This window comes from Balearica regulorum, chromosome 7 (assembly GCF_011004875.1).
Source record: "Balearica regulorum gibbericeps isolate bBalReg1 chromosome 7, bBalReg1.pri, whole genome shotgun sequence".
NCBI lineage: Eukaryota > Metazoa > Chordata > Aves > Gruiformes > Gruidae > Balearica > Balearica regulorum.
The window spans coordinates 14,684,413-14,708,751 of NC_046190.1; the positions used below are offsets into that span (position 1 = coordinate 14,684,413).

The 24,339-nt window shown below is 50.0% G+C and overlaps 2 protein-coding genes across 7 annotated transcripts in view; both read right to left on the bottom strand.

Moving 5' to 3' along the window:
- Nucleotides 1-15,600, bottom strand: part of WBP1L (WW domain binding protein 1 like) — a 64,528-nt gene extending 48,928 nt beyond the window's left edge. Inside the window, exon 1 of the mRNA XM_075758021.1 lies at nucleotides 15,450-15,600. Coding sequence (XP_075614136.1) covers nucleotides 15,450-15,536 — 87 coding nt within the window. The 5' untranslated portion in view covers nucleotides 15,537-15,600. The remainder of the gene's footprint in view (nucleotides 1-15,449) is intronic.
- A 3,479-nt stretch (nucleotides 15,601-19,079) lies between these two features.
- SFXN2 (sideroflexin 2) overlaps nucleotides 19,080-24,339 on the bottom strand; it is a 139,897-nt gene continuing 134,637 nt past the window's right edge. For 4 of the 6 annotated variants that reach the window (XM_075758033.1, XM_075758032.1, XM_075758031.1 and 1 more), the window contains 10 exons: nucleotides 24,147-24,317; nucleotides 22,988-23,086; nucleotides 22,753-22,828; nucleotides 22,590-22,675; nucleotides 21,849-21,909; nucleotides 21,711-21,777; nucleotides 21,108-21,157; nucleotides 20,750-20,799; nucleotides 20,462-20,509; nucleotides 19,080-20,069 (listed from right to left, as the gene is read on the bottom strand). In XM_075758033.1, the coding sequence (XP_075614148.1) occupies nucleotides 19,970-20,069; nucleotides 20,462-20,509; nucleotides 20,750-20,799; nucleotides 21,108-21,157; nucleotides 21,711-21,777; nucleotides 21,849-21,909; nucleotides 22,590-22,675; nucleotides 22,753-22,828; nucleotides 22,988-23,086; nucleotides 24,147-24,317 (808 nt within the window). In that variant the 3' untranslated portion in view covers nucleotides 19,080-19,969. Of the gene's footprint in view, nucleotides 20,070-20,314; nucleotides 20,510-20,749; nucleotides 20,800-21,107; nucleotides 21,158-21,710; nucleotides 21,778-21,848; nucleotides 21,910-22,589; nucleotides 22,676-22,752; nucleotides 22,829-22,987; nucleotides 23,087-24,146; nucleotides 24,318-24,339 lie in introns of all 6 variants that reach the window. The other 2 variants (XR_012836328.1, XM_075758034.1) reach the window with 2 other exon arrangements.

The following is a 24,339-nucleotide window of genomic DNA, read 5'->3' on the forward strand; positions in this document are numbered from 1 at the left end:
TCAGCCTTCTCCATATCCTGGGTAACTAGGTCACCTGTTTCATTCCGGAGCAGACCCACGTTTTCCCTCGTCTTCCTTTTATCACTGACATACCTATAGAAACTTTTCTTGTTCTTAACATCCCTGGCCAGATTTAATTCTATCAGGGCTTTAGCTTTCCTAACCTGATCCCTGGCTGCTCAGACAGTTTCTCTGTATTCCTACCAGGCTACCTGCCCTTGTTTCCACCCTCTGAAGGCTTCCTTTTTTTTGTTTGACTTTGTCCAGGAGCTTCTGATTAACCCTTTTGCAGCTTTAAAAGATACGATCTCTGTTGCTGCTAAGCATGTCTGCCAGAGCTTGCCAAGGAAAGCATGAGTAAGCAGCTTCAAAGGCAGAATGACGTACCTATAGCAGTAAACCCTAATCTTCATTGTGGAAACCACGCAACTGAACTTAGTCATAGAAAATGGGATTAGAAATTCTAAAACAAAACAAGGGGTTGAAGGAATTAGCAGTCATCCTGAAATAATGTTGAAAATATTGAGCAACATTTAAATAACAACTGCTGCCAGGTTTGATAAGAGGAGAATAAAACTAACATCTTGCAGAGGAAACCATTAGCCAATGGGGATTGGAACAGGGTATCCGGGTCAACCTAAAACCTTACACACCAACACTGGATGGTGGCTTGGCAAAAAGCAGAGGTGCCAAAGCACCCCAGCCATTACATCGAGAAATTCAAGTGCACAGACCCCTAGCAAAAGGTTTCTGTGCACTTGAATTGATTTGACCATAGGAAACACGGTGTGGATCGAAGCAGACAGTGCTTTGACGATCAGAGTGATCCTCATGTGCCACTTGCAGGGGTAGAATCTCTGGGAAGCAGTTAGGGAAGCATGGCATTATTCTTTCCACGGTTCATAATGTCTTGCAAACACATGTATACAAGAATGTTGCAATTGCTCAAGTGACTGTCTTCGCTAGTGTCATATAAAGCACACGGCAGAAATGCAGAGGTCAGGATTTCTGAGGCAATTCTCCAAGGAGACACACTTAATGTGACTTTCTGAAGTTCCCCATGTTTCTTGCACTGTAACTTCCTGGACAACATCATCACATATTTTCCAATGACCAGACCTAACCCAAATTACATGTTTACACAACCCACGTGAAATTCAGGTTTTGATGAATGTGTGTTTTCATTTTTGGACAAGAGATGATTTTTCTAACTCAAGACAATCTTTCAAAAATAAACCATGTCTGCATGTAGGGTCAGGATGCCTAGAGAGATCCTAAAATAACAATTAGTTTAAGTGAGCTTTGCTGGCCTTCTCACTGACACAGAAGCTTCATTAGCAAGTACCAAGTATTCAACCCCTGATCACTTCAACAGATAAAATAAAGAGAACACAAAGACTTACATCAGGAAAAGGAAAGCAGTGGCAGGAACAAAGGAGACAAGCAAGGAGAGAAAAGAATACCTTGAGAAAAAAAGGCAGACTGTCATGATCTAAGTGCTGATGAAATCTGCTTCCGATCGATATGGAACATGACCATAAGGTACAAGCCCACAGTTGGATGACAGAGAGCATATTCTCCCTTTGATCATTCTCCAGTGTCAATGGAAACCCACTGAGGCTTGAAGAGATATCAAGTCTTTGAGAGATGAATATGTAACCATTCATACAGACCATGAATGGAAGTAGAAGAGAGTTTCCAACCCTCCTTTCCAGGCCCAGGACTAACACTTCCATTTAATGAAGTCTGAGTGGTCAGATTTCAGCTCTACTTTCTCTCTGCCCAGACATCAGGCTCTTTCCTTTAGAAAGGCCCCCCGTGCCTCCCACTCACCAAAAGGAAACAGGACAAGAGAGATCCTAGGTGCCACAGCTTACATGCAGTTCTTCACGCCAAGCAGTACAGCACAGGGCTGTCCAAACTCACGGCAAGAGCAGAATGGCTGTGTTATCTTACATTAACCCTTGACACTGCCATGCGAGTATTTTTCTCCCTTGCAGCCTCAGATTCCAGGAGAGCCCTGCAGAAGAGTGAACTTGCAGCAACAGCCAACCATACAATATTACCAGGTAGTTCCCAAATCAAAGATTGTGGCAGTGTTGAGTGAACACTGGCAACCGCCTATCTAGAGTCTCTGCAGGGAAAGCACAAAGACACTTGAGGATCACCCTGGAGACCCCTCTCTGAAACCTCAAAAGTAACCAGCCCTGCTCACCAACCCAGAGAAACCATGCAAAGATTCAGCTTCCACCAGCAGCAATATCCTGATCAACTAGCAGAGCCTCTTTGGTATACTTGGCAAAAAAAATTAAAAGAAAGGGAAGTTATGGCATTTCTGCTCAGTGTCTTGAAAGGTGAAAGCAAAGAGGGGATTTTTTTATTTAAGTACTTGCTTAGAAGTTCAGAGGGAAAAAAACAAAACAACTCTTAGCTTTCCTTCTGTATTTAGGCAGACACTTTTTCAGTATTTCCAGTGTTGCGAAATAGAAGACAGAAGAAAACAAATCTATTTAGACTACACAGAAGTGCCAACCAGAAAAAAAAGCCACAGAAGCTTGTATAAATACATGCATGTCCCTAAAAAAAGATGCACCTATCAAAGCATTGTTAAAGTTCACCCAAGTTGAGAGTCTAACTGAACTCTCTGTACTTGCTCTTAAGAACAATTTTACTCAAAGTAATAACCAGGATTCAAACCAAGTAAGAAATAATGAACTTGGTTTTAATTGGTTTGCAAGAAACCCAATTTGCAAATGCTACCCTTAGCCAGCTATTGAAAACACAAGTTGATAGAGCCCAGAAGGCACTGTGATGAGTGACTTAAGTGGAGGCACCCTACACCCACCAACATTCCTGCTGAATGAATGTGAAATCTGCAAGAAGTGCTTTTATTTATCTCACTAAAAGCACTTCTTGGAAGGACTGGAAAAATTTATTTCAGATGGATTTTTCAGTGAGAACAAAGTTGTATTTATTATAATTATGCACTCTCCAGTGTGGCCTGCCTTGCTGAGAAAGAACATTAAATTCAGCTGCGCACGAACTCACGGAAGTGACCTTTTGAATGAAAATGCTGCAGCAAGAGACTTGCTGAGCATTCTCAGTAAATAATAACCTACTGTCTGCAACTTGCAGATTAGTGCTCAGACCACTGATTTCAGCTGCTACTTACACAGGCACAAGTCCACATGAGGTCAATCAGCTGAGAATAAGTCATGTTTGCTGCAAACTACAATATGAAGAACTGTACTTGGGAAACTATTCATAGTCTCCAGTCCAATATGGTTTTATGAACTTTTATTAACCATCATGCAGCAGCATAACCTTGCAAGGAAGGCACTTTAAAGAGGTCTTTTCTACAGGACACCCACTATCTCATTTAAATAAGAGGATCAAAGGTGTTATTGACACAAACTGAACAAGCTCTCGCTTTAATGAGAGCGACAAATGCAAGGATGAACACCCACCACCTACGCAGAAGTACCCTGCTCCCTCTTTGCAGAGGGACATGAGGACTATCTGAAAGGTTTGTGCTGTATGGAAAACCCAAGCACTTGGTGATGGAGGGAGGTTAGCACTGAAGAACTAGGAAGTCAAACTAGGGGGTTCATTTCATCACCTAAATGAAAAGTGCCATGTAAAAATAGCAAGAGATGCAAGACACATGCTCGTTTGGAAATGGAGGATGTCTTTTTAGTGTGCAAATATAAAATGTCCTCCTTTGACACATCAGACCATCTTACTCTTTGTAGAAAGGCTGGGTATTATAAAAAGTATCCCATCCTGTGAAGAACTTAAAACAGATGTCTGAGCCTTCCCAGCAGCTGGGTTGCTGGGTAGTCAAATTCCCTGCTGCCAAAGAAAGCAAGGCAAGCTTGCATGCTGACGTCCACATCTCAGGGGCACTTGGAAGCCACTCGCTTTGCCTGCCCAGCCCAACACCATCCCGCAATGGACAAGGACCTACTGGCAACCTGCTCTGGGCTCCCTCTCCCCTTCACTCTCCAAGGTATGCATGGCAGGCTCTCGTGGTTCATGGCCATCTGAAGATTTTGGTATGCAGTTCAAAGGTCTAGAGAAGAGACTACCCTGTTCTAAGCATCTGAAGATTATTCAAGCCAAAATACAGCTACCAAAACAGTTTGCGCTGCCAGTTTGGGTTCTGTACTCCCTTTTCATATTGGCTGTTTGCATTTCAGCAAGCTCACTCATCTCACAGCTCTGCTCACTGAAGCTGCTGGTTTAGTCCCTAGTCTGCATCTCTGTGTGCTGTTGCTTTCAAGGGGGAATGTAATACAAGAAATTCAACTTCTTGACTTCACTACAGAGCCAATTAACTGAGAGGTGCGAAGAAGGAAAAGCTTTCAGTTGGACTATTCATGTTCTGTGCAGTAAACACAGCACATGCAATTTGTGAGGTGCACAAAAGCTCGATCCTCATGTGTCTTCACATGTTGATTATTTACAGTAATGCTTTCCAGACAAAGAGAAGAACAGTCCCCACTCAAGTACAGAAGAAGCCAAGAACAATAAAATTGTATCTCAACAATTAGGTAAAGTTTGACCATATTACTTGAGGGCATTGAAAACCTTTGGACCGAAACCTTGCAGAAGAAAACCAGGAGTTTCTTGGTTAACAATTAATAATTTAGACCTGAAGACTCTCACCCATACCTCCAGCTGAAGAGGGAAATGACACAGTATTTATACATCTGGTACCACACAATCTCCCAGTCTCACCACAATCTTTTGATACAAAAGAAGACAGTTCATAGTATATTCACCATTTTAACATCCCCATTTTAGATGGGAAATGTGAAATTACTTTCTCAATAGCTTGTGATAAACCAGGATCAGAACTGAAGAGTTCTTGCAAAAAGTACTCATATGTCAAAGGAAGGACTCAGGAGCACACTGTAGCTTTTAAAAATCATTATTTTTTATAATATTTATAAATTCACCCTCAAAAAAAAAACCCCACCAACAACTGAACCCATGAGATTTTCTTTGAAAAGTGGGGTTTTTTCCCATCATTTACCCTTGCACTAATCCTTTGGGTTAAGTAAACTATCAAGACACTTCACCCTCAGGAGTGAGGACACTGTAGAATATGCAAGATACCTGCTGTCAGGACAGGGGGGAGAAAGCTGGCAAACACAGAAGCAGTGTAAGACCTGTAAATGAACAAGTTAATGGGGTAAACCAGATGACAATGGTATTTTCAAAGCCTATTTCTTTAAAGACATTAGTTAAAAGCATAAACAAGTTTTACCTTGCACCCTGTCCTGAAGGAAAGGAAAGTGCCTTCAGAAGAACTGTTGGCAGGCAGTGCCTGTGCAAGAGAAGAGCTAGCGATAAAGAGAGCTCTCATAGCAAGGATACAAATAAACAAAATCTAGGGTCATTCAAGAGTCTGTCCCAACTTGTAAAATGCCACTAGAACTTAAGGTTTCCAGATTTGTAAAATTAACTTTTTCTGCATTAACAGCATTGAATTGGCTACATCAACTGCAGCAGCTTACCCAGCCTTCAGATTACTCTCATGCAAGGCACATGGTTTCACTGACACAAAAATCACCCTCCATTTGCTCGGTTCCAGAAGACCAAGATGCAAGTGGCATAGCACCCAGCCAGGCCACTGTGAACATCTTGTCTAGTGCTGTTTTCCCTCCCCTGCAGATCTCTACATTCTCAAGCCAAAGCCCAAAAGTTCGCTGCTTACATATACAAATTTAGTCGTGTTTTATTAGGACACACTGAATATATTTAATTCCTTGGTCGTGCTTCTAAAATCTTTTATAGTAGATTCATAGCAAGAAGAGTTTTGGTTACACACTGCTAGATAATACGACACAGACAAGAAACCATCAGTGCCACTCTTTCTGTTCCCCAAAGTTTATCTACTCTGTTAAAGGCTGTGGAAAAAAATTTGTCTGGGCTTCATCTGCACAAGGAATTCAGCAAGCCCTTACACTTCATATCAGCCTGAAGTTACGTGCCAGCAAAGGTGAAACAAGGTAACAACAGATTTGTCAGGTCCCTTAATCTAAAGTTTTCCTGGCACAATGCTTCTCAATAAATACATAGCATGCTGAAAATAAAAGGAGGACTGCTTCTTCAGCTAGTCCATCTAGAGAAAGGAGACTGCAGGCTTCAGAATGAAAAACAGTACTATGAAGAGCAAAATCACTGTAGACTTCCTGAATTCATCTTTTAATGCCAGGATGATCCTCAGATTTTGCAGTCAAGGGATGGGCCTGAGAGGACAAAATGGGTCGGAGGAGAAGAAAACTCCTGACTCTTGTTTCCACAGCCTAACCGCTCTTTGATGGTTTAGTGTGATCACATACTCCACGAAGTAAAGAGATACAAAGAGCGGAAAAGCAAGAAACTTGGTAAAACAATGAGCCACAGCCATGAGAGCAATATTTAATAATTAAGTATCTGAGGTGCAAAAATTTCCTAATAAGATGGGTAGAAAAAAGGAGCAAAACAATGAGACAAAGAGAAAACAATACAACTAGGAAAAGGAGAGGAAAATAAATTAAGAGCTCTTATTTTTGACACTGCAATTTAAGACAGCCTTTGTCAGAGTCCAAGTGCTAAGTGTCAGTAAATGGAGACAATCAGCAATGACAGATGTCTGCAAGCCTGTTTTATCTAAGCTTCAGATCACAGGAGGCTGGAGAGTCCAATGCAAGCTGTTTGTGTAGTTTGGTTCTTCTAAAAAGACAGAAGTCAAAACGACAAGGTAATCTGAAGACCACACAATACACGCACAACCTTCTTCAGCACTCACTGTTCGAAAAGTGGTCTGCAAACAAATGAGACAACGGGTAAGGAAAGGAGGAATTCGTCACAACAGACCCAGACATGAGTCATGACCTTCACACGCATTCAGGTAGCTGCATTAAATGCTTTCCAAGCACAGAGTAAAGGTCTTTCAGATGTTATCTGAAGAAAAGTCTTTCCTCCCCTCAAAAAGTGAGGGGGTGGGGAGCACTTTTGATAATTTTACTGATACAATTACAATTGATACAGAGGATGAGATGAAGTCAGTTCAGTATCACGGCCTTGAAGATACTCTGCCTTCTTCAAAGGTTTTATCGAGCCTTTACAACAACCCCATACAATGCCCACCACCTCCTCCAGCCCTTCTACATTCTGGCTCAGACTGACCCCAGCCACTGTTTAACCCTTTCATTCCACACCAGTCAGTCCCAATTCTTGTTTAGCTCTGCCAGAGAGCTCTAAAAGGTGCTTTTGCAGCAGGTTGCTAGCTCCATGGGACCGATTTTTCTGCCCACAAGCAGTGGGATGGCTGTCATGGGGGATATTTTATGCAACAGAACATCCTGATCTTCTCTTGGAGGCAGAAGATGTGCAGCTCCCATGGCTTCCTGTTGGCCACCATCCACTACCTGGGATTTAAAGAGGACCCCACAAAGAGAAAAAGGTTTTAAAAAAACCAAATATGCCACTACTGATACAGTATTAACAAATAAAAAGCTTATTACAAAGAGTCAGGAATACAAAGCTTGGCAAGGGTGAGTATTTATGCATATTTTGCACTCTTTCCATATCAGGCTTCTGGTGTGGCTGCCACAATTACACCATTGTTTGACTGACAGCATTATCCCAGACTGTCTTGATTACGAGCTCCAGTTCCATATTAGGTTTTAAAAAAAAAAAAAGGTCTCTTGTGGACAACAGTACTTGACACACTGGTCATATCTGTGCGCTAGGACTCAAGAAAAGAGAGTGAATCAGTTCTGCTCACTAAAAAGCCTCTGCAACATCTGCTGGCATGCCATTAATGTTGGCGTTTCCTCCCCCCTTCCAACAGACGATGCTCGACACCTTTTACACAGGGAAAGCTCAAGATGGCTGGTGAGATTCCTGGCAAAACACACTCTTCATAACTGTTTCTACAGCTTATCAGCCCTTTCCCCTTCAATGTGCTGTTCAGCCAGGAGACAAAAAAAGAAAAATAAAATGAGTTCTGTAACCACTGGAGCTCTGCAAAGCTGACCTCCCATCAGTTTGCTCCACAAGGCTGATTGACTTTGCAGGCTAGCTAACGGTGAGCTCCAATTGAAGCTTTTCCAGAAGCTAGGGCATATATCATGTCAGTCAATCACAGACTCACAAATTTCCCAGTTCTTAATAAGCTCGCAACTGCAGCTTCTCACTCAGTGATGCTTCTCTGTTGTTTGTTTGTTGGGGGGGGGGGTTGGTTGGTTGGTTGTTTTTTGGGTTTTTTTAAAGGTCTCTCTGTGCCTATCTGTTTTCAGGAATTCTGCTGAAATCTTATGCATCTTTGAGGTGTCTTCCTATCAAATTTGGTTCAAGTTGGCCAATGGCCAAAAATTAATTAATGGGGAGATAGACACTGATAACTGCATAAAGCTCACCTCCTTCTGTGGACTATCTTCTTTGCATTAACAAAATCTGTTTCACTGCTAAAGTCATTCTCTGTCCCACTCCAGGACTTTTGGCAAATCAGTATCTTGACAAGCTCCCTCAGCCTGAAGCAGAGCCAAGATACAGTTAGTTTTTGCTTTGATCATAATCCCTACCAGATCTAAAAAAACCCAAAAAACAAAAACCCACTCACAAACAAAAACAAACCCCAAAACCAAAAAAACCCCATGGATCTCTGCTTGAGTTGCCTCTGAAATTTCCATCACTGCCTTGTGCACACCAGAACTAGAGATGAAATTAAAATACATCATCACTAAAAATAACAAACTTCCAACTCATAGTAATGCAGAAGATTAAAGAGGAAAAAAGAAAGTAGAATCCTTTACTGCTAGCAGACCTTTCCTTTCTTGAGGCAAACTCTTACCTCTGCTAGTCCTGAGGATCGCACTTAGAATCCTGAAGTCTTGAACTGCCATGAGAAAATGAAAGGTCCTTGTTCTCCCTTCTTCCCTAAACCCAGCACCCTACAACTTGCCAGTGCTAGTAGCTGCTCACCATAGCCTCTGCAACCCATTATCAGCAAGAGGCCAGCAGCATTTTAAATGGCAGAAGCTCTGTCCCCTGATGCACTGGGGATTTCTTCCATGCTCAAGCAGTTGCTTGCTAGCAAGCCGCCAGCGCACTGTCAGTGGTTGGATTTGTTTTACAACATGCTGGCGTAAAAGTGCTTGGGAAGAAGGAAGAGGCAGGAAACTGCAACTAGATGTCCTACGCAACCCAGACTTCACATCCTTTTTTTTCTTCCCAGTTTGGACCAACCTCAGGCAATGCTGGGTGGATGGATACTGGCTCAGTGGAAGAGACACCAGCAAATCAGCAGCACCACAAGCTGCCTCCACACAAAATAAAGTGTCTCTATTTGCAGGTGGTGTTCAGGGCACAGCATGCCAGGGAACACTGGCCACACTGGTATTAAATAGTTTGGCCTGCTGCATCAGTCTGCCAGCATCACCTCACTTTGTACCCAACAAGCTCCCTCATGCAAAGCACTACATTACAGTTTCACAATCCATTGCAGAGGCTATAGTTGTCATCTAAAAATAATACTGGAGGCAGTGACCCCACTGATAATCACATCATTAGAGGAGAATCAAGTTCCAAGCAGATAAACAGCAGGTCTCTGCAGCACCCTGAGACTTCCTTTACAGTCAGTATCCGTGAAATCATGGAAAAGCATCATTTGTGATCTCCACACCAACACGCTTCTCGTAACAGGCAAGGTTCGGGCATGCAATTCCTGCTTGGCAAGCCTGTTCTCTCCAGCCAGCTGTTATTTCAGGCATGTTTGTTACGTGCACTGTTCACAGGCTCAGCCACGCAGGCAATCCACTGTCAGACTTCCACTGCCAAAGCACCCAGGTGTTGGCATCTCAAAACCTATCTTCATAGCTGTAGGTTTTCTAATCACACAAGACAGCAAGGGGAAGGAGGGACCTGACTTCCCCATCAGCATCTCTCCATGAAGTCATCCAGCAGTACCATCCCACACTCTGCGCTTGCTTTGTTTTGACTCAGAAGCACAGATCGAAACCTGGCGCAATCAGGTTGTCCTGCAACGTGCAATGAGCATCTGTACCCTGCCATGACTAATGGCCCTTCCTCACAGACTGCTTTTGAGATGTCTCTGACATGCCAAGTCCTTTCCTCTACGTTGCAAAAACAGCAGCGCAACCCTGGCAGAAGCAGCTCGCCCGGTCGTCTTGGATTCATGAACCCCCTGAAACAAATGCAAGACAGAAGCGTGTACAGCCATAAAGTCACCAGTTAAATGCATTAATAAGCTGAGAAGATTCCTGTGCAGCTAACCGGAAAGGGCAAATTCTTACCCTGTACCCTGTGAAATAGGACAGCTCAGATTAGAGGAACATCCCCAAACCCAGCACCAAATATGCATGTTGTCAGGAGACAGAACAAAAGGCCATGCGTAGCTCAGCGTTAGTAAAACTGCAGGACATGCCTGACAAGGAGACGTTTACATAGGCACAGCCACGACCAAAGGGCACAGCACAGACAACACTGGGTGAAAGTAGGCCAGAAGATCACTAGCCCATCACTAACTTTTTGCCACAAGCTAATGTCTGTTCAATCCTACCAGCCCTCCCAATACAATTTAAAGGGAAAAAAAGGCAAAAAGGTGGGCAGTTTGCATTTACTAAATACACTGTCCGTTACCTCAGAGGACGTCCCTGTGTTTTCAGATTACAAAAAACCACAATCTGTTACCTACATTAATGCCATTCCAATACCACAGAAAGACAAAAGTGAACTTCAACACAACACTGGATTAATACAGGCTGACAGAGCTATATAGAAGAGCACAGTTCCCACTTTTGCCAGCAGAAAAGCGACAGCTTAAGATGCTTAGGGAAGCAGCACTTCTAGGAATTAAAGCAAGGGGTCGATGGGTGTTCAGCCAGGGTTGAGTAGCTGCTGTTGAAACGTGGACACACACTGAGCACACCCATCCCTCTGTCTCACTAGAAGGGCTGATGGCAGTACCACTACTTTGGGCAGGATCCCTGCACCCAGCGGAGCCACCGCTTGGGGACAGTCGGTACTGGATGCTGCCGCTAGCCTGATGAGGCTGACCGGGCCTGACCCCGCCTGGCTTGCGAGGCTGGGAGGATGGAAAAATCCCCAACCGTATCGAAACAACTCTGGCAGATGAAACTTTCCCAGTTCCCCTGCAGCATAGCACAACTCCACAAAAGCTGCACAAGTTTATTCTTAAGGTAGTGTTATATTTTTGTTAATTAATATTTAGAGGGTGGCAGGGAAATTCTCAGAGAGGCAATGGCAGATCCTGGTCACAGAGTTGCTTTGACTCTGCTGACGAGAAGACTGCCACACTCCGCCCCAGGATGCCTCGGACACTTTCAGACCAGGCTTTCCATCTGCTGCACAGCTGCAGAGATGCAAGAAGAAATTCTTACAGCATTGTGTGTAATTGTGAGGACAACTCACAAACAAAACAATTTTATTCAGCAGGAAAGCATGCTATACAGATGACACACCGGAGTTCACGGTGGTATAATCATGATGGTACGAGCAGTCCTTAATCCAATCTGCACAGTTATTTAGAGGTTCCTGTTCTGAGCAAGTACAGGACGTACTTTGATCTCTGCTGCCTCCTGCCAAAACTGTGGAAATTTGCAAGCCAAAAATCAAGAGTCACAGACAAGGATACCATGGCAGACAAGATATATCCTACAGTTATACAAGCAGTTCTCCTCCTGAAGGACCCCAATGCATTTTAGGAGACATAGAAGTGCAATTGCAACTAACTACCTTTACCTTAATCAAAAAAGTTGCCTTAAACTTATAGATGAGGAGATGAGCCTCTCTTACACAAGGATAATTGAAACTTGGCTGTTCAGTTCACAAACTACCTGAAGCGATGCTCTGAAAGGGCCCAAATGCAGCCAAACTCTTGGCTGAAGCTTGGTAACTCCACACTGGTGCAATCAGAGCTGTGGTCACAGCTAGAGCACAGCCTCAGAGAGAAACTCTGTGTTACGGGGGTGTTAGCCACAGCAACAGTCACGCTGAGTTCTTCCTTAAAGCAAGGATTCGTCCTTTTTGTCACAAACGATGAATCATCCCTCAAGGCACAGTACTTCAAGCAAACTCTTTAATTTGGGGTGAAATTGGTCTTTGAGAAGAGCATGCTTCTGTCAGATTTTGGCTCAAAAATACCTTATTAGAGAAAGATGGATTCCGCAGAGTTGTCACATAGTTAACATTCACTTAAATCTCTTGTTTTTAAAGAAAACAACAGTTGAGAAAACTATGTGATAATTAAGCTGCAGGCGTGGGAAGCAGACAGATAGTTAAGGCGCTCAAATAACCTTTACTCTGCCCTGTAGAGACAAACTACAATAGAAAAATTATTACTGTTCCAAGTTTTTCATTACAAATTTGATCAAGCTCATTTTAAAGATATATTAATTTCTTATTTCCTTCTCCCTTAAACAGAGAGGGGAGTGCCCAGCTAAGGTGTGCAGTTAAGGCTATACATCTACAGTCACAGCTGAACAAGGCTAGATTTCTTCTATTTTATTACATAATTGCAAAATTTCTGCCTGTAATCTCCTGATAAATGCTTCAACTCCAGTTAACAGAGTTTTGTGCTCTGATTACCAGTGAAACTGCAATCAATAGTCATGGAGACAGTTAAACAAATTAGACTCAGGATGGTGATGAGCTAATTATCTTCATTCCTCGCCATCCACCACCAAACCAGTCTTAGTTAAAAGAAAGGTCTTTGAAGATCCTAGGCAGCCTGGACTTATTTTAACCTGAAAAATCAGACCCTCCTGCAGAGTACAGTGTGTTCTCGGGAATGTTTGTTCAGTGTGGCTAGGCAGTGCAGCTCCACCTCCTGAATTATTTAGAGGACATATTTCCTGCAGCACCTCTGAGCCTTAGACCACCAGATCCGCGGGACAGTTTTTACAGGCGAGGAGGCACAGACCCCAAACAACAAGCTCTCCCTGACAGCAGAAGCAAGCAGGGCACGGCAAGCGTTGGCAAGGTAGATGGAAGTAGGCAGCAGTCATAAGAGGCAGCAAAGGCAGGGACAATCTGGAGAGGACAAGAGGCAAATGCTGTCAGGGTTTCACCTAGAAACACAGGAACTCTTGGTGCGATCTTCCAAGCCCAGCACTGCCCCATTGCAGCTCTTTTCCACAAGCCCATCAGCTCTGAGGAAATCTGGCTCTAAGGCAACACCAAAGCAGACAAAGTTTTGTTACACGCTCATTTTCAAGATCCTATGTTACCACTCTCATCTTTGAGTGGGTAGCTGTCAATCTCTAGTACGCAGCGAGATAATACCAGCCTTTTGACAGACAGAGTCTACATTTAAGATCGAAAATAAACCACAAGAGTTTTATATAGACAAACTATGAAAAGAAAATGAGTAAAAGATGCATCCATATCTAAGTGCTCTACAGAAAACATAGGCCACCAAAGCTCTTCTCCCCCACTCTCATGTATTGTACCACTCAAGACTTATTATTTTAGGATAATTTCTGGTGCACTGACTGGAGAGGATATCCACAAAGTCATGTACGCAACTATTCTGCAAGCAACCTAGCTGTATAATTGCTCCACGCCCTCCTCCTTTTTCCTTTCCTACTTCCTATTCCTTTCTTCTATCAGCTTCTTGACTAATGTATAAGCTGTATGAGGCAGGAAGTGTCTTTCACAGCTTTCAAAGCAGGTATGGTATTTTTATTAGCATCTATAGGGTTGAAGACTTTCACAGCTTCTGTACAGATAATCCTACCACCCGACCACCGCTCACAGCTGGAATACTGCAACAACCAGAGAGCAAAACAGACCCGAGATGTGCTTATATATGCTTAGTTTATGTCCCTCGGCTCACAGATGAGACAGAGTAAGCGCTAGGACTTCCATCTGTTACAGACAGTTGAGACAACGTGGAAAACGCACGGTTCAACACATCCTGCACCTGGCAGCAACAGCCAAACCTTAGCTTTGGTGCAGCTGCAGGAGATTTGGGATGGCACTACCAACAGGGAATTACACAGTTTTTAAAGTGGATCTGGTGTTCTCAGCACCCTGAAAAGAAGGAAATTCAAAGGGGGGATAACATCTGTAGTTATACATAAACTACTCACCTCTTCCTCCTCCTGCAGAAGCATTGGGAAGTACTTCAACAGATCCCTTCCAGAAGGGACACTCCCCATCTGCACCCCCTGTGACCATGCAATCCACAGCATCTGTGACCTACACTCATAGATCCGCATCTCATTGGCTCAGACCTTCAACAAATGCAAACTATAACTTGTACCTTATAAGTAATACACCACATCAAATCAGAAGTCATCATATTCAATCTATGTTGTACATAGGGTGAAAAAGACATCTTGATTCCACGAACAGTAAGATCCACGTTATGCACACATTGCTTGGCCTAGTATAGTCCTCTCCAAGTGACACTGAGCATACAGATCAGGGTGGGAAAGGTTTACAGGTGTCTACACTGGGGGACCCAAAAACATCAGTAGAGCTCTGAATGGTACACATTGCAGCACAGACAGGAAACAGAGTAAAGAGATGAAGAAGAGAATCAACTTCACTAAAACCCTTTCCAGGTATGAAGAGGGCAGTAAGCAAGTGGTGAGAGCCTACAAAGACAAGGCCAAGTCCCCCTCATCCCAGGTGAGACACGCTTTCTCTTCCTTCCCTCTGCACAGAGGCTTGCGCCGAAGCTCCCCACCACAGTTCCTGCTGCAGGGAGACCAGCTCACCTGGCCCATGCAGCACCACACAAGTCCCATTTCCCTGCCGGCCCAGCTCCTCCAGCCAGCTGCCCCACAGCCACTCTTCAGCACACCCCAAACCTCCTCCAGCCCTGTCCCCTCACAGGACACCTTCTTCCCTGTCACCACCCCCAAAAGACACACACACCCCCCTGCATCCGCAGGACCCCGCACACCTGCCCGCTCAAACCTTCTGCCCTCTCTATAGCCATCTTTCCCATAACGTCCAGTCAACCACCATTAAACACCTCTCTTCCCCATCCTGCTACTGCCCTCCATACAAAGCACTTCCAAGAGGCACTGGCACCCATACCTAGATCCCTACAACATCTCTCCATCCCACAACAGACAAGCACCCCCAAACTCAGGTCTCTGCATCTCCTCCAGCTTCACTTAAGCCAAGGGGGCTCCCCAAACCTTAGGCGGGCCCCCAAAGCCTCCTTCCCCAGCCCCAGCCACCCCATGCACGCTCCCACTCCTGCCAGCCCAGACTGACCCCCAGTCCCAAAGGCCACCCCCCTCCCCGCGGAGGGCACAGCCCCCCGCACTCACACCGCTGCCCCCCCAGGCCTGCGCGCCCCCCCACAGCCGGCTCCCCGCCCTAGGGACACAGCCCCCCCCAGCACGGCACGACCCCAGACCCGCCCCAGGCGGCCCCCCCAGGGCAGCCCCTACCTGGGCAGGCTCCACGCTGACGGGCAGCCCCTCGGGCAGGGCCTGGAACAGCAACAAGGCCATGGCGGCGCGGAACCTCCTCGCCATCCCCCCCACCCCCCGCTCCCCGCCTCCCCAGCCCGACTGCGGCCCGGGACGGGAGCCGAGGGGGCACCCCGCGCCCCGCCCCGCCCCAGCCAATCGCCTATTGGGCGGACAGCACGTCGCTTGACCCACCATTGGCTCAGTGCCCTGTCGCTTAAGGCAGAACCGGGAGGGGCGGGGTCTGCGCGCAGGGAGCTACCATCTTGAGTGTGGCGCACCGGGGAGGCAGCCTGGAGTGGGGAGCGGGCTGCCATATTGTGAGTGGCGGAACTGGCTGGAGGGGGCTGTGGTGGAGTGCCCCTCGGTCCTGCACCCCCAGTGCAATGCACTCCCGGGGGCAGAACTGGACACTGCACAAAGAGGGGGTGCACAAGCACCCTCTGGCCTGCTACGGCCTCCCTGACACCCCAATGGCAGCCAGGCACTCATCCCCCACTCACCTGGTCACACCTGGTTACTGGGATCCCCGCTCAGCCTCCTCCCCAGTGCACCCACAGAGCCCCAGACCCAAACAGCCCACCCGGACCTGGGGCACACTGGGGAGCTTCACATGGAGAGGGTGCTAAAGCAGCAGCGCCAGCAGCATGGGGCTGGACGCGAGGCACCCGGCAGGCAGCCACGAGTTGGTGCCAGCCCCGGCGGGAGATGGCAGCTGCACGGAGAAGATCTCCCACCAGGGCCGGGTCCCAGCGTGTCCACACACAGTGGTCCCTCGCCCGGGCTTGCACCCCCCGGGAGAAGTGGGGGCACTGGCACTTGGGGTTAATTCACAGCGTGGGGGAGATGGCCCGTGTTTCTGGGCAGCGGCAGAGATTTTCCTACACTGCTGCTCCCGGCGCGACAGGCAGCCCCCATGCTGGATTGGCATGACAAGGTTTATCAGATGCTCAGATAACATGTTAAGAAAAGCCAGAAAAAAAATAATCGACTTAGCAGCTTATCTCCTATGCTGGCATTTTTCAATCAGGGCAGTACTTGGGGCACACCTAACCCCGCTGGATCAGCTCGCCTGCCTGCCGCCGGCGTGGGCTGGCAGGTGTTAACCCATTGCACGTGCACCCTGCTCGCTCCTCTCTCCGTAGGCGGCCAGTTCAGCGGCCAGTTCACCAGCCTCCACCAGCCTTTGGGCAAGGAGCAGTGAGCCAAGCCTGCTTGCTGGGTCTGTTTGTGCCTCAGAGGAGACCCCCATTCTCCCATGCCTCCCCAGCCCCTCCTCGGGCTCTGCTGCAGCCCCACACAACGTCTTCGGTCTGATTGTCGTTTGAAGGGAGGTTGCAAGCATGCTGGAGCACTGACATTTTGGCCACGTGCAGTTATTATAGGAGCTTTATTCCTTTTCCCAGTTAGCCCTGAAATTAGAGGCACAGCAGGGAGAAGGCTACGAGTGCACAGGGAGCAGGGACAAGCCCAGACCAGGTGTGACTCATTGCTGGAGAGCAATTAACACTTGCAGCTCTTCACAAACAGGGATGAGTCTGGCTCTGAGTCCTGGCAATGAGGTTTTTCCTTCCTGTCGCAGTGATGGGAAATGGAGGCAGGGCTGGCCAGAGCCACCCTTGGCAGCAGAAGGACGTGCTGGCTGCAGCCTGGCTGTGACCCCTCTGGTCCCCGGCAGGACCAGGGCAGGCTGGGGAGTTACTGCGGGTTGTGGGAGTGCAGGCAGGCACCGGCTGCAGCAACCATCTCCCGACACCAGAGCAACATGAGCTGTTAAGATGACTTGAATCCCCCGGGGGAGATTCCAGCTACAGTCTAGAAACCCCACTGAGCTAAACTGTCAGCTGGCATAAATCCATGTCGATCTGAAGAGGGAATCCACTGCTATGAGCTTGGGGGCAAATCTGACTTGAAGATGGCGCCAGCCAACTTGCTGATCCTCCAAGCCCAGAGCAACCCTCTTCCTCTGGCCAAAAGCAACGAGGTGCACCACGTCCTGCTCCCCAGGGCAGGGGGAGAGCTGGAACGAGATGGCAATAGCACTTCAGAGGTTCCCGCTGCTCCATTGCCCCTCTGGTATGGCTGAGGGCAGGAAAAAAGGAGTGACAAAACCACTGAGGCTTTCCCACCGTGGTCCCAACTTTGGCTTCGGGTGGCTGCTGCCCTGGCATCGCCGGCCACGGAGCCCCCTGCCCTGCTGGGACCCCCACGCACTGCAAACGCAGGAAGGGTCAACAGCAAGAGCATGGCTGCGACGTGCAGGGGAAGAGCAGTTTTAGGGCGCTGTGGCACGCCATGCTACAAGCATCACCATGCTCCCAAGCGTGCCAGAGGCACCTTGGACCCAAACAGAGCCCAGGCTGCTGCAGGTGCCTTTCTGAAAGTGCTCAAAGCAGTTTTGGGTGTAGAGCAAGAGCAGCTTGAGTTAAGGAGCTTAAGAAAAGCAGAGAGCAGAGATGTGTCCTTGTGGCTTCTTCCCACTCCCAACAGGAGTGACATCTGTTTTTTTTCATGGGCTTATCTATTCTTTTAATTACACATTAACAAGAGATCTAATAATGCCCAGGGAACAGACACACAAGTTTGAGCATGTTTTACCACTTTCCGCTGACCTATAAATTATTTCAGAGCTCTCGTGCAGCTTTTTAGCTGTACTTACATATGGTTGGATTTCAGAGCTCTCGTGCAGCTTTTTAGCTGTACTTACATATGGTTGGAGACATTATCCTCTGCCTGTTGCAGCTTAGGCAGAAGCAAGCCTGCTGTGGATACAGCTTGGCCCTTCAAGAAGTATGTTTTGGCTTTGGCTGCTCTCCCTGTAGGAGCCGAGCAGTTAACGCCAGAAAGCCCTTTGGCTGCAGACCCTGTGTCTCCACTTGGGCATGTGGCTGACATGGAGGTGCTGCTCCCCTCAGGGATCTGACATGTATCCCTGGCTGGAGGGACAAGCACAGACCATCTGCTGGACCACATACCTCTCTGAGCAGATATATCATATGGATGGTTAGAAACACACTTGTTCCACTGAGGGATGTTCACCATCAAGCAGAGCCTGGACACAGCTAGTTGCAAGCAGGGACTTTAGCCCAGGACTTGGGCTAAGCACTGGGGCTCCTTCCTCCTCTGAAAAGAGGCTGGAGCAAACTCAAGCTCCTCTTTTTGGGGAGTGGGAGAGGCCCCATGGCAGAGGCCCCATGGCAGAGCCAGGTTAGCATCATGCAAACCTGCCAGGCCAAGGCAAACAGCACTCATGGTTGTAGGAAGTGTCACCCAGTGTCATCCCTCCACTCCCCCTGATGGGACAAGAGTCACCATGAACACAGACAGCACTGTCACTTCCCTTTGTCCCTTGCCTCAGGACCATTTCAGCCCCAAGAGCCTCTTGGGGAAAGCTGTATGGGATGCCCAAGGGTTTCAGGGCTCAGGCCAGCCCTTGAAGAGCATCGTGGCTCTTCCTCCTTCTACTGACCCCTGTTCTGACCCTCACCCTGGTGCCTGGTCAGACACAGAGCCCACACATCTCCCTTTCAAGGCACACACAAGACCCACGTACCAGCCCTGCCCAGGGAAACAAACACCCAGAGACCAGCCAAAAGCAGAACTCATAGCTGTTTTTAAAAAATCACCGCATTTTATTTTTCAACCCTCCTCTGTCACTTGCAGTGTTGCTGGTCAGAGCCTGAGTTAAGAGCTTGGTGACGCCTATGTCTCCTTCCCCTGTCCAAGGGGGCCCAGAGTCAACTGTCCCCCAAGGCTGCAGGTCCTTGGTTCCACCACAGGGGCAGTGAGATGCAGGACAAAGGTGATGGCTGGCTCTTGTGCTCAGAGGAATGGGTAGACTGCAAAAAGTAGAGCTTAAAAAACAATTAGTTATTTCTCTCCTGGATTGTGGCGACTGCAAAGTGAGTAAAACCTGAACCTGAGAGCAAGGAAGGCATGGTCCAAGCATTGGTCCCTGGACTTGGGGGTGCTCCCTGTGCAGAGGGGACAGGTCCCTTCCCACCTGCCAAGGCATGATCCAGCTCTTGGTAAGAGGCCACTGCAGTGGTTTAAGGCAGCAACGTGGTTTGGTTCCCAGTATGATGGCAGGGCATCTGCTTTCAGAGGTAGGACTGTGCTCTGAGCCCCGAGGGAGAGAGCCTGATGCCTCGTGGGGCTGAGCCCAGTGACTGTGTGAGGCTGAGACAGGCTGGGCAGATGGTCCTGCACAGGGCAGGAGGAAGGCACGGGAAGTGCAGCCATCACCCAGGGCAAGAAGGATGTTAGGAGGCAGGGACATGGCCAGCAGCAGATGGGGAGAGGCTCAGGAGAAGCCAAAGTGCTGCAAGCTGGGCATGTAGAGCCAGATCCTGCCTCTCCAGGGGAAGGAGACAGCAGAGATGGTGCTGGGCTGGGGGGCAGATCTGGCTGGACTGTGCCTCTGAGCCCTGCTCAGGGGATGTGAGGCTGGTGGTGGCAGGGGGCCGGAGGGGTGCGATGGCTCCCAAGGTAGTCTGCGCTCACAGTCCCTTGTTAAAATAGACGTACGGCACTTTGTCCCCGTGCTTGGCCACGATGCTCTCACGCAGCTCCGGCTCGAGGTCAGCCAGCGCAAGGGAGCTGTGGGGAGAGGGGATAGACAATGAGACCCATGATCCTCCTCCATGACCACTAGTCAGGCTGCTCTCCCTCCCCATTGCCATTTGAGGTCTCCTGCAGTCCCTGGGATCTTGCAGGCTCACATAAAGACCCACCATCCATCCCTGGCATCCACTGCTCCCAGTGCTGGGGGGGCAAAGAGCTGCCCATGGGGCTGGGGGTCCCATTGCTCCCAGCACAGAGCTCGCAGGGCAGGGGAGGCACACACTCTCCTGCTGCCTGGGGTACCAGCGCTGCCTTGGGTTGAAGGGTGGGTGCCCATCATGCTTCTCCTGGGATGGGCAGAGAAGAGCTAGGGGAGGAGGAAGGCTCCCGAGGTCTCACGCAGGAGGGGGAAGCAGTGGGACAGATACCATCTCTGCGGGAACAGGGCGCAGGCTGCTGGCACCATGAACAGGAGGCTGTGGGACAGAGAAGAGCCGAGCGTTAGTGTTGGGGATCACAGCCCATTTGCCCCCCAGCCACAGGGATCTCAGCCCAAGAGGTGCTGTTCACATCCCACAACTCCCAATAACTGGGGGAAGCCCAGGCTGAAAGGCAAGCAGCTTTGCAATCCCCTGCTGGGTAAGAGGTCTTTTTTCAAGCATCCCTCACAGCCATGCTCCAGGCACCCTCAGGTATTTGAGCAGCAAAATACTTACAAGCCCCCACAGAGCAGCACCTGCAGAGGCCCATGGAGAACCCGGATCCGCTGCAAGGGAAGAGCCGGGAGTGAGTCCCAGCCTCACCGCAAGCCCTGCTCACAGGGTGGGGAGACTTCTCCCCTCAATGGGGCTGAATGCCAAACACCTCCAGGGTGCCACCAACCCCTTCCACCCTCTGACAGCCTCTCCATGTCACCCGAGGGACCTTTGGTGTTCCTGTGACTCAAATAGGGGACAAAGCAAGCTGGGCTCCGCAACCCCCCCATTTCATCCCCACCATCTTAGCAGCTGGGAAGCAGGACTAGGACACCACAGGACCCACTGGAAAATTGTGGCAGGAGAAATGTGGGCTCACCTGCATGAAGGGGAATTTCTCCAGTCGCTCCATGATGATGGGCAAAATAACTAGGTGCAGAGAGAAAAGGTCAGGGCCCTCCTGCAAGCCAGCACGCAGGGCTGACCCAGCAGGACTGTCTTCCCAGAAGCCATGGCAGTGGCTAGTTGTGCTGAGGGCCACTGTGTGTTTCCTCACGGCAGGGACCTGGCATGGTCCCATCCATCCATCACCCGGGCAACATGGCCCATGCTCCTCATGCTCCCATCCCTCCTGCCAGGCTTGCAGCAGAGCAAGGGGCTCACGAGGGTGAGGCGATGCCAGGCTGAGGGGCAAGGGGCCAGGGACAGAGAGCATGAGAAGTGTCTTTGTGGGGCCCAATTGCCGTGGGAGCACTCCACATTCCCCACAGGTTGGGATGAAGAGGGCTGGGGGCTCAGAGGACTCTGATGGGAATGGTGGGATGGGTACACCAGTTCCATCACTGAGGTGAGACCAAATGCCACCTGGGATGCAGGGCCACCATCCCCCTTCTTTCTGGGGAAAACTGACGCAAGGGAAGGCAAGGCAGTGGGTCCTGGGGGAGCCCCTGGTCCAGTCCCCACCCTCCTGCCCTGCACTCACTCATGCCTGGTGCCGCCATGGTGATCCTGGAGACCACAACCTGTGTGATGCCCTTCGCTGCCGCCCTCTGCAAGCAAAAGCAGCAGGTGAGCCCCCACCACGCTGTGCCCCAACCCAGACCCCCATCCCCAGACTCACCCTGGAGTGGCCAAGCTCGTTGTTGTCCTTGTCTGTCACTGTGACCCCGTTGATGATCTCCCTGGAAGGGACAGGCAGCCATCAGTGGGGGCCAGGATGGTCAGGGAAGCGTGAGGACACAGCAATGGGGTGAGGGGGTGCCAAGGGGGTTCCCTGTGCTGTACTGGCACAGCAGCCCTGGCTGCCCCAGCCCTGGCCCCAGGGCTCCATCGCCCTGGGGTGCCGCAGTCCCCAGCTCAGCCGATGCTGCCATCTTCAGGGCATGGCTGCAAACAGGGTCGAGCTGTTCGGGGGACAGACGCCTGCCTGGGACCCACAACCAAGCCAGCGGACAGTCCCCCACACAGCACCCCAGCTCCTCATGCTGTGACCTGTGGGGCACCCCAAGCAGCAGACACAGGTCTCCACAGGGACCCCATCTAGGGGGTCCCAGCACCAGAACGTCATGGACTGGGGCTCTCCCATGACCACATGCAGAAGACCTTTGGGTCTGAGGGATCTTCCAGCCCAGACTGGCTATCCTTAGCCCAAATCGTCCTCCTGCTCTGGGCAGAGGCTGAACCACCCCACCTGGCACCCTCCACCAGAGACCCGGCACCGTGAACGAACAGACCCCGGCTCACCTCCCTCCTGTCCTCCCACCCCCTCCACCCCCCGGGAGGAGAAACCACAGCAGGGTGACCAGGCAGCCTTCGGAAGTAGCCGGGTCCCTCGAGCACCCCGGCCGCACGTGGCACTTACTGTTGCCGCATCATGGGGATATTGACACAGTTGGCAGCAGCCACGGCTGCGAAGGGGACCCAGCGGGCCAGCAAGGGGGGGGCTCGCTGCAGGAGACAGGCTGGCATCAACACAGGAGGGCAGGATGCGGCCAGCTGCCCCACCTGGCCCCAACTCGGCATACCTTGGTATAGAGGTTGAGTCCCACTGCGGTGGCCAGGGCTGTACTGGTGGCCGTGACGTAAGCCACCCCGATTTGCCTGGACAGTGATTTCCAAAGAAGGGAGAGAACAGAAACACCAACTCTGCCTCAGTCCTGTTCCTTTGGTGCCCAAGATGGGGCATGGGGGGATCTTTATGGGGTATCCGGGGGGGGTCCCAATACAGAGGGTCCCCATCCTGTATCAGGGCATGCTCACCTCAGCGAGATGGGGGAGGCGGCATTGCGGTTGGTGTAGTTGACGATGGCATTGAAGGACTGGTTCACCCACTGCCAGAAAACCACTGCGGGCACCGTTCTGTGGAGGCAAGGGACCAAGAGAGAGTCCGATGGCCATCAGGGACACCTGGCCTGTGCCCATGGCCAGGCTTGCTGGGGGGACAGCCAAGATGCCCTCAATACACTTGTCATGGTGACTCCCAAGGGAAACTGAGGCACTGTGGCAAAGCCACAAGCCAGCGGCAGAGCTGTGAAATGACCCTAGGAGTCCTGGCTGCTGCAGGGCTTTGGGGAGCACAGGAGGGGGCCCAGCCCTGCGGGGTGCTCAGCCAGGGTGGGAGATGCAGCTCTCAGCAGGGCGGCAGCCATCCTGCCAGGCTGAAATAAGCCTTTGTCTATGGGAGCAGCAAGGAGGGGGACACAGGGACAGAGGTGGCTCTGGGGGGTGACCAAGGTGCCTGGGCTCCTCCTGATGTCTCAGGGACACTGACGTGGGACAGGAGGGGACATGGGGAGATGTGGGTCTGAGCAAGCTTTGGGATGCAGGTGGGTGGAGATGGGCTGGGAACACGGTGACCCATTGGCACTGGGAGATACCCTACCCAGGCTGGACCTCACCAGCAACTGGCAAACCAGTCCAGCAAACAGGGGTGGGATGGGATGGGGATCCACTGGGAAAGGCAGTGTCTGTCCCACATGTCCTCTGTGCCAGGGACAGGATCACTCACCCTCCCACTTCAGAAGGGAAATGCAGGGGGCTATCAACATGGCCTTGGTTTCAGGGGCTGTTATGGTCCATGGGGCAAGAGCAGCGGCCACACAGGACTTGGCCACGTTAATCATTACAGGGCCTCCAAGAAGAGCTGAGGTGAGCTTGGGGTGAAGCGAGACCATCCCCAGCCATGCTGGGGGCTGGGAGGATCCATGATGCTTCCACCACAGGCTGGGCGCCGGGAACAGGGCACAGGGACACAGGACTTGGCCACAGGACAGAGGCAGGTGCAGCAGCCATGGGAATGCCTTGGGCAGTGGCCAGCCCTGGAGGAGACAGACTGGCAGTGCCCCAGCGGCTGGGGACCCCTCAAGGGACTGGGGGCTGTCACAGCTGCGTCCCCAGCCCAGCATCCCCAGGGGCTCACCGGTAGAACTGGAGCATGCAGCCAGTGAGGGCCATGCCCCCCGGCACCTGGAAGGACATCCTCCCGATGAGGTTCATTTTCTCTCCACTGTCGGGGTGGAAGGCCGAGTCATACAGCTTCTTGGCATAGAGCAGCTGCTCCTGGCTGCTTCCTGGCGGCACCAGCCCGGCCCTGCAAAGCCCAGAGCCCGTCG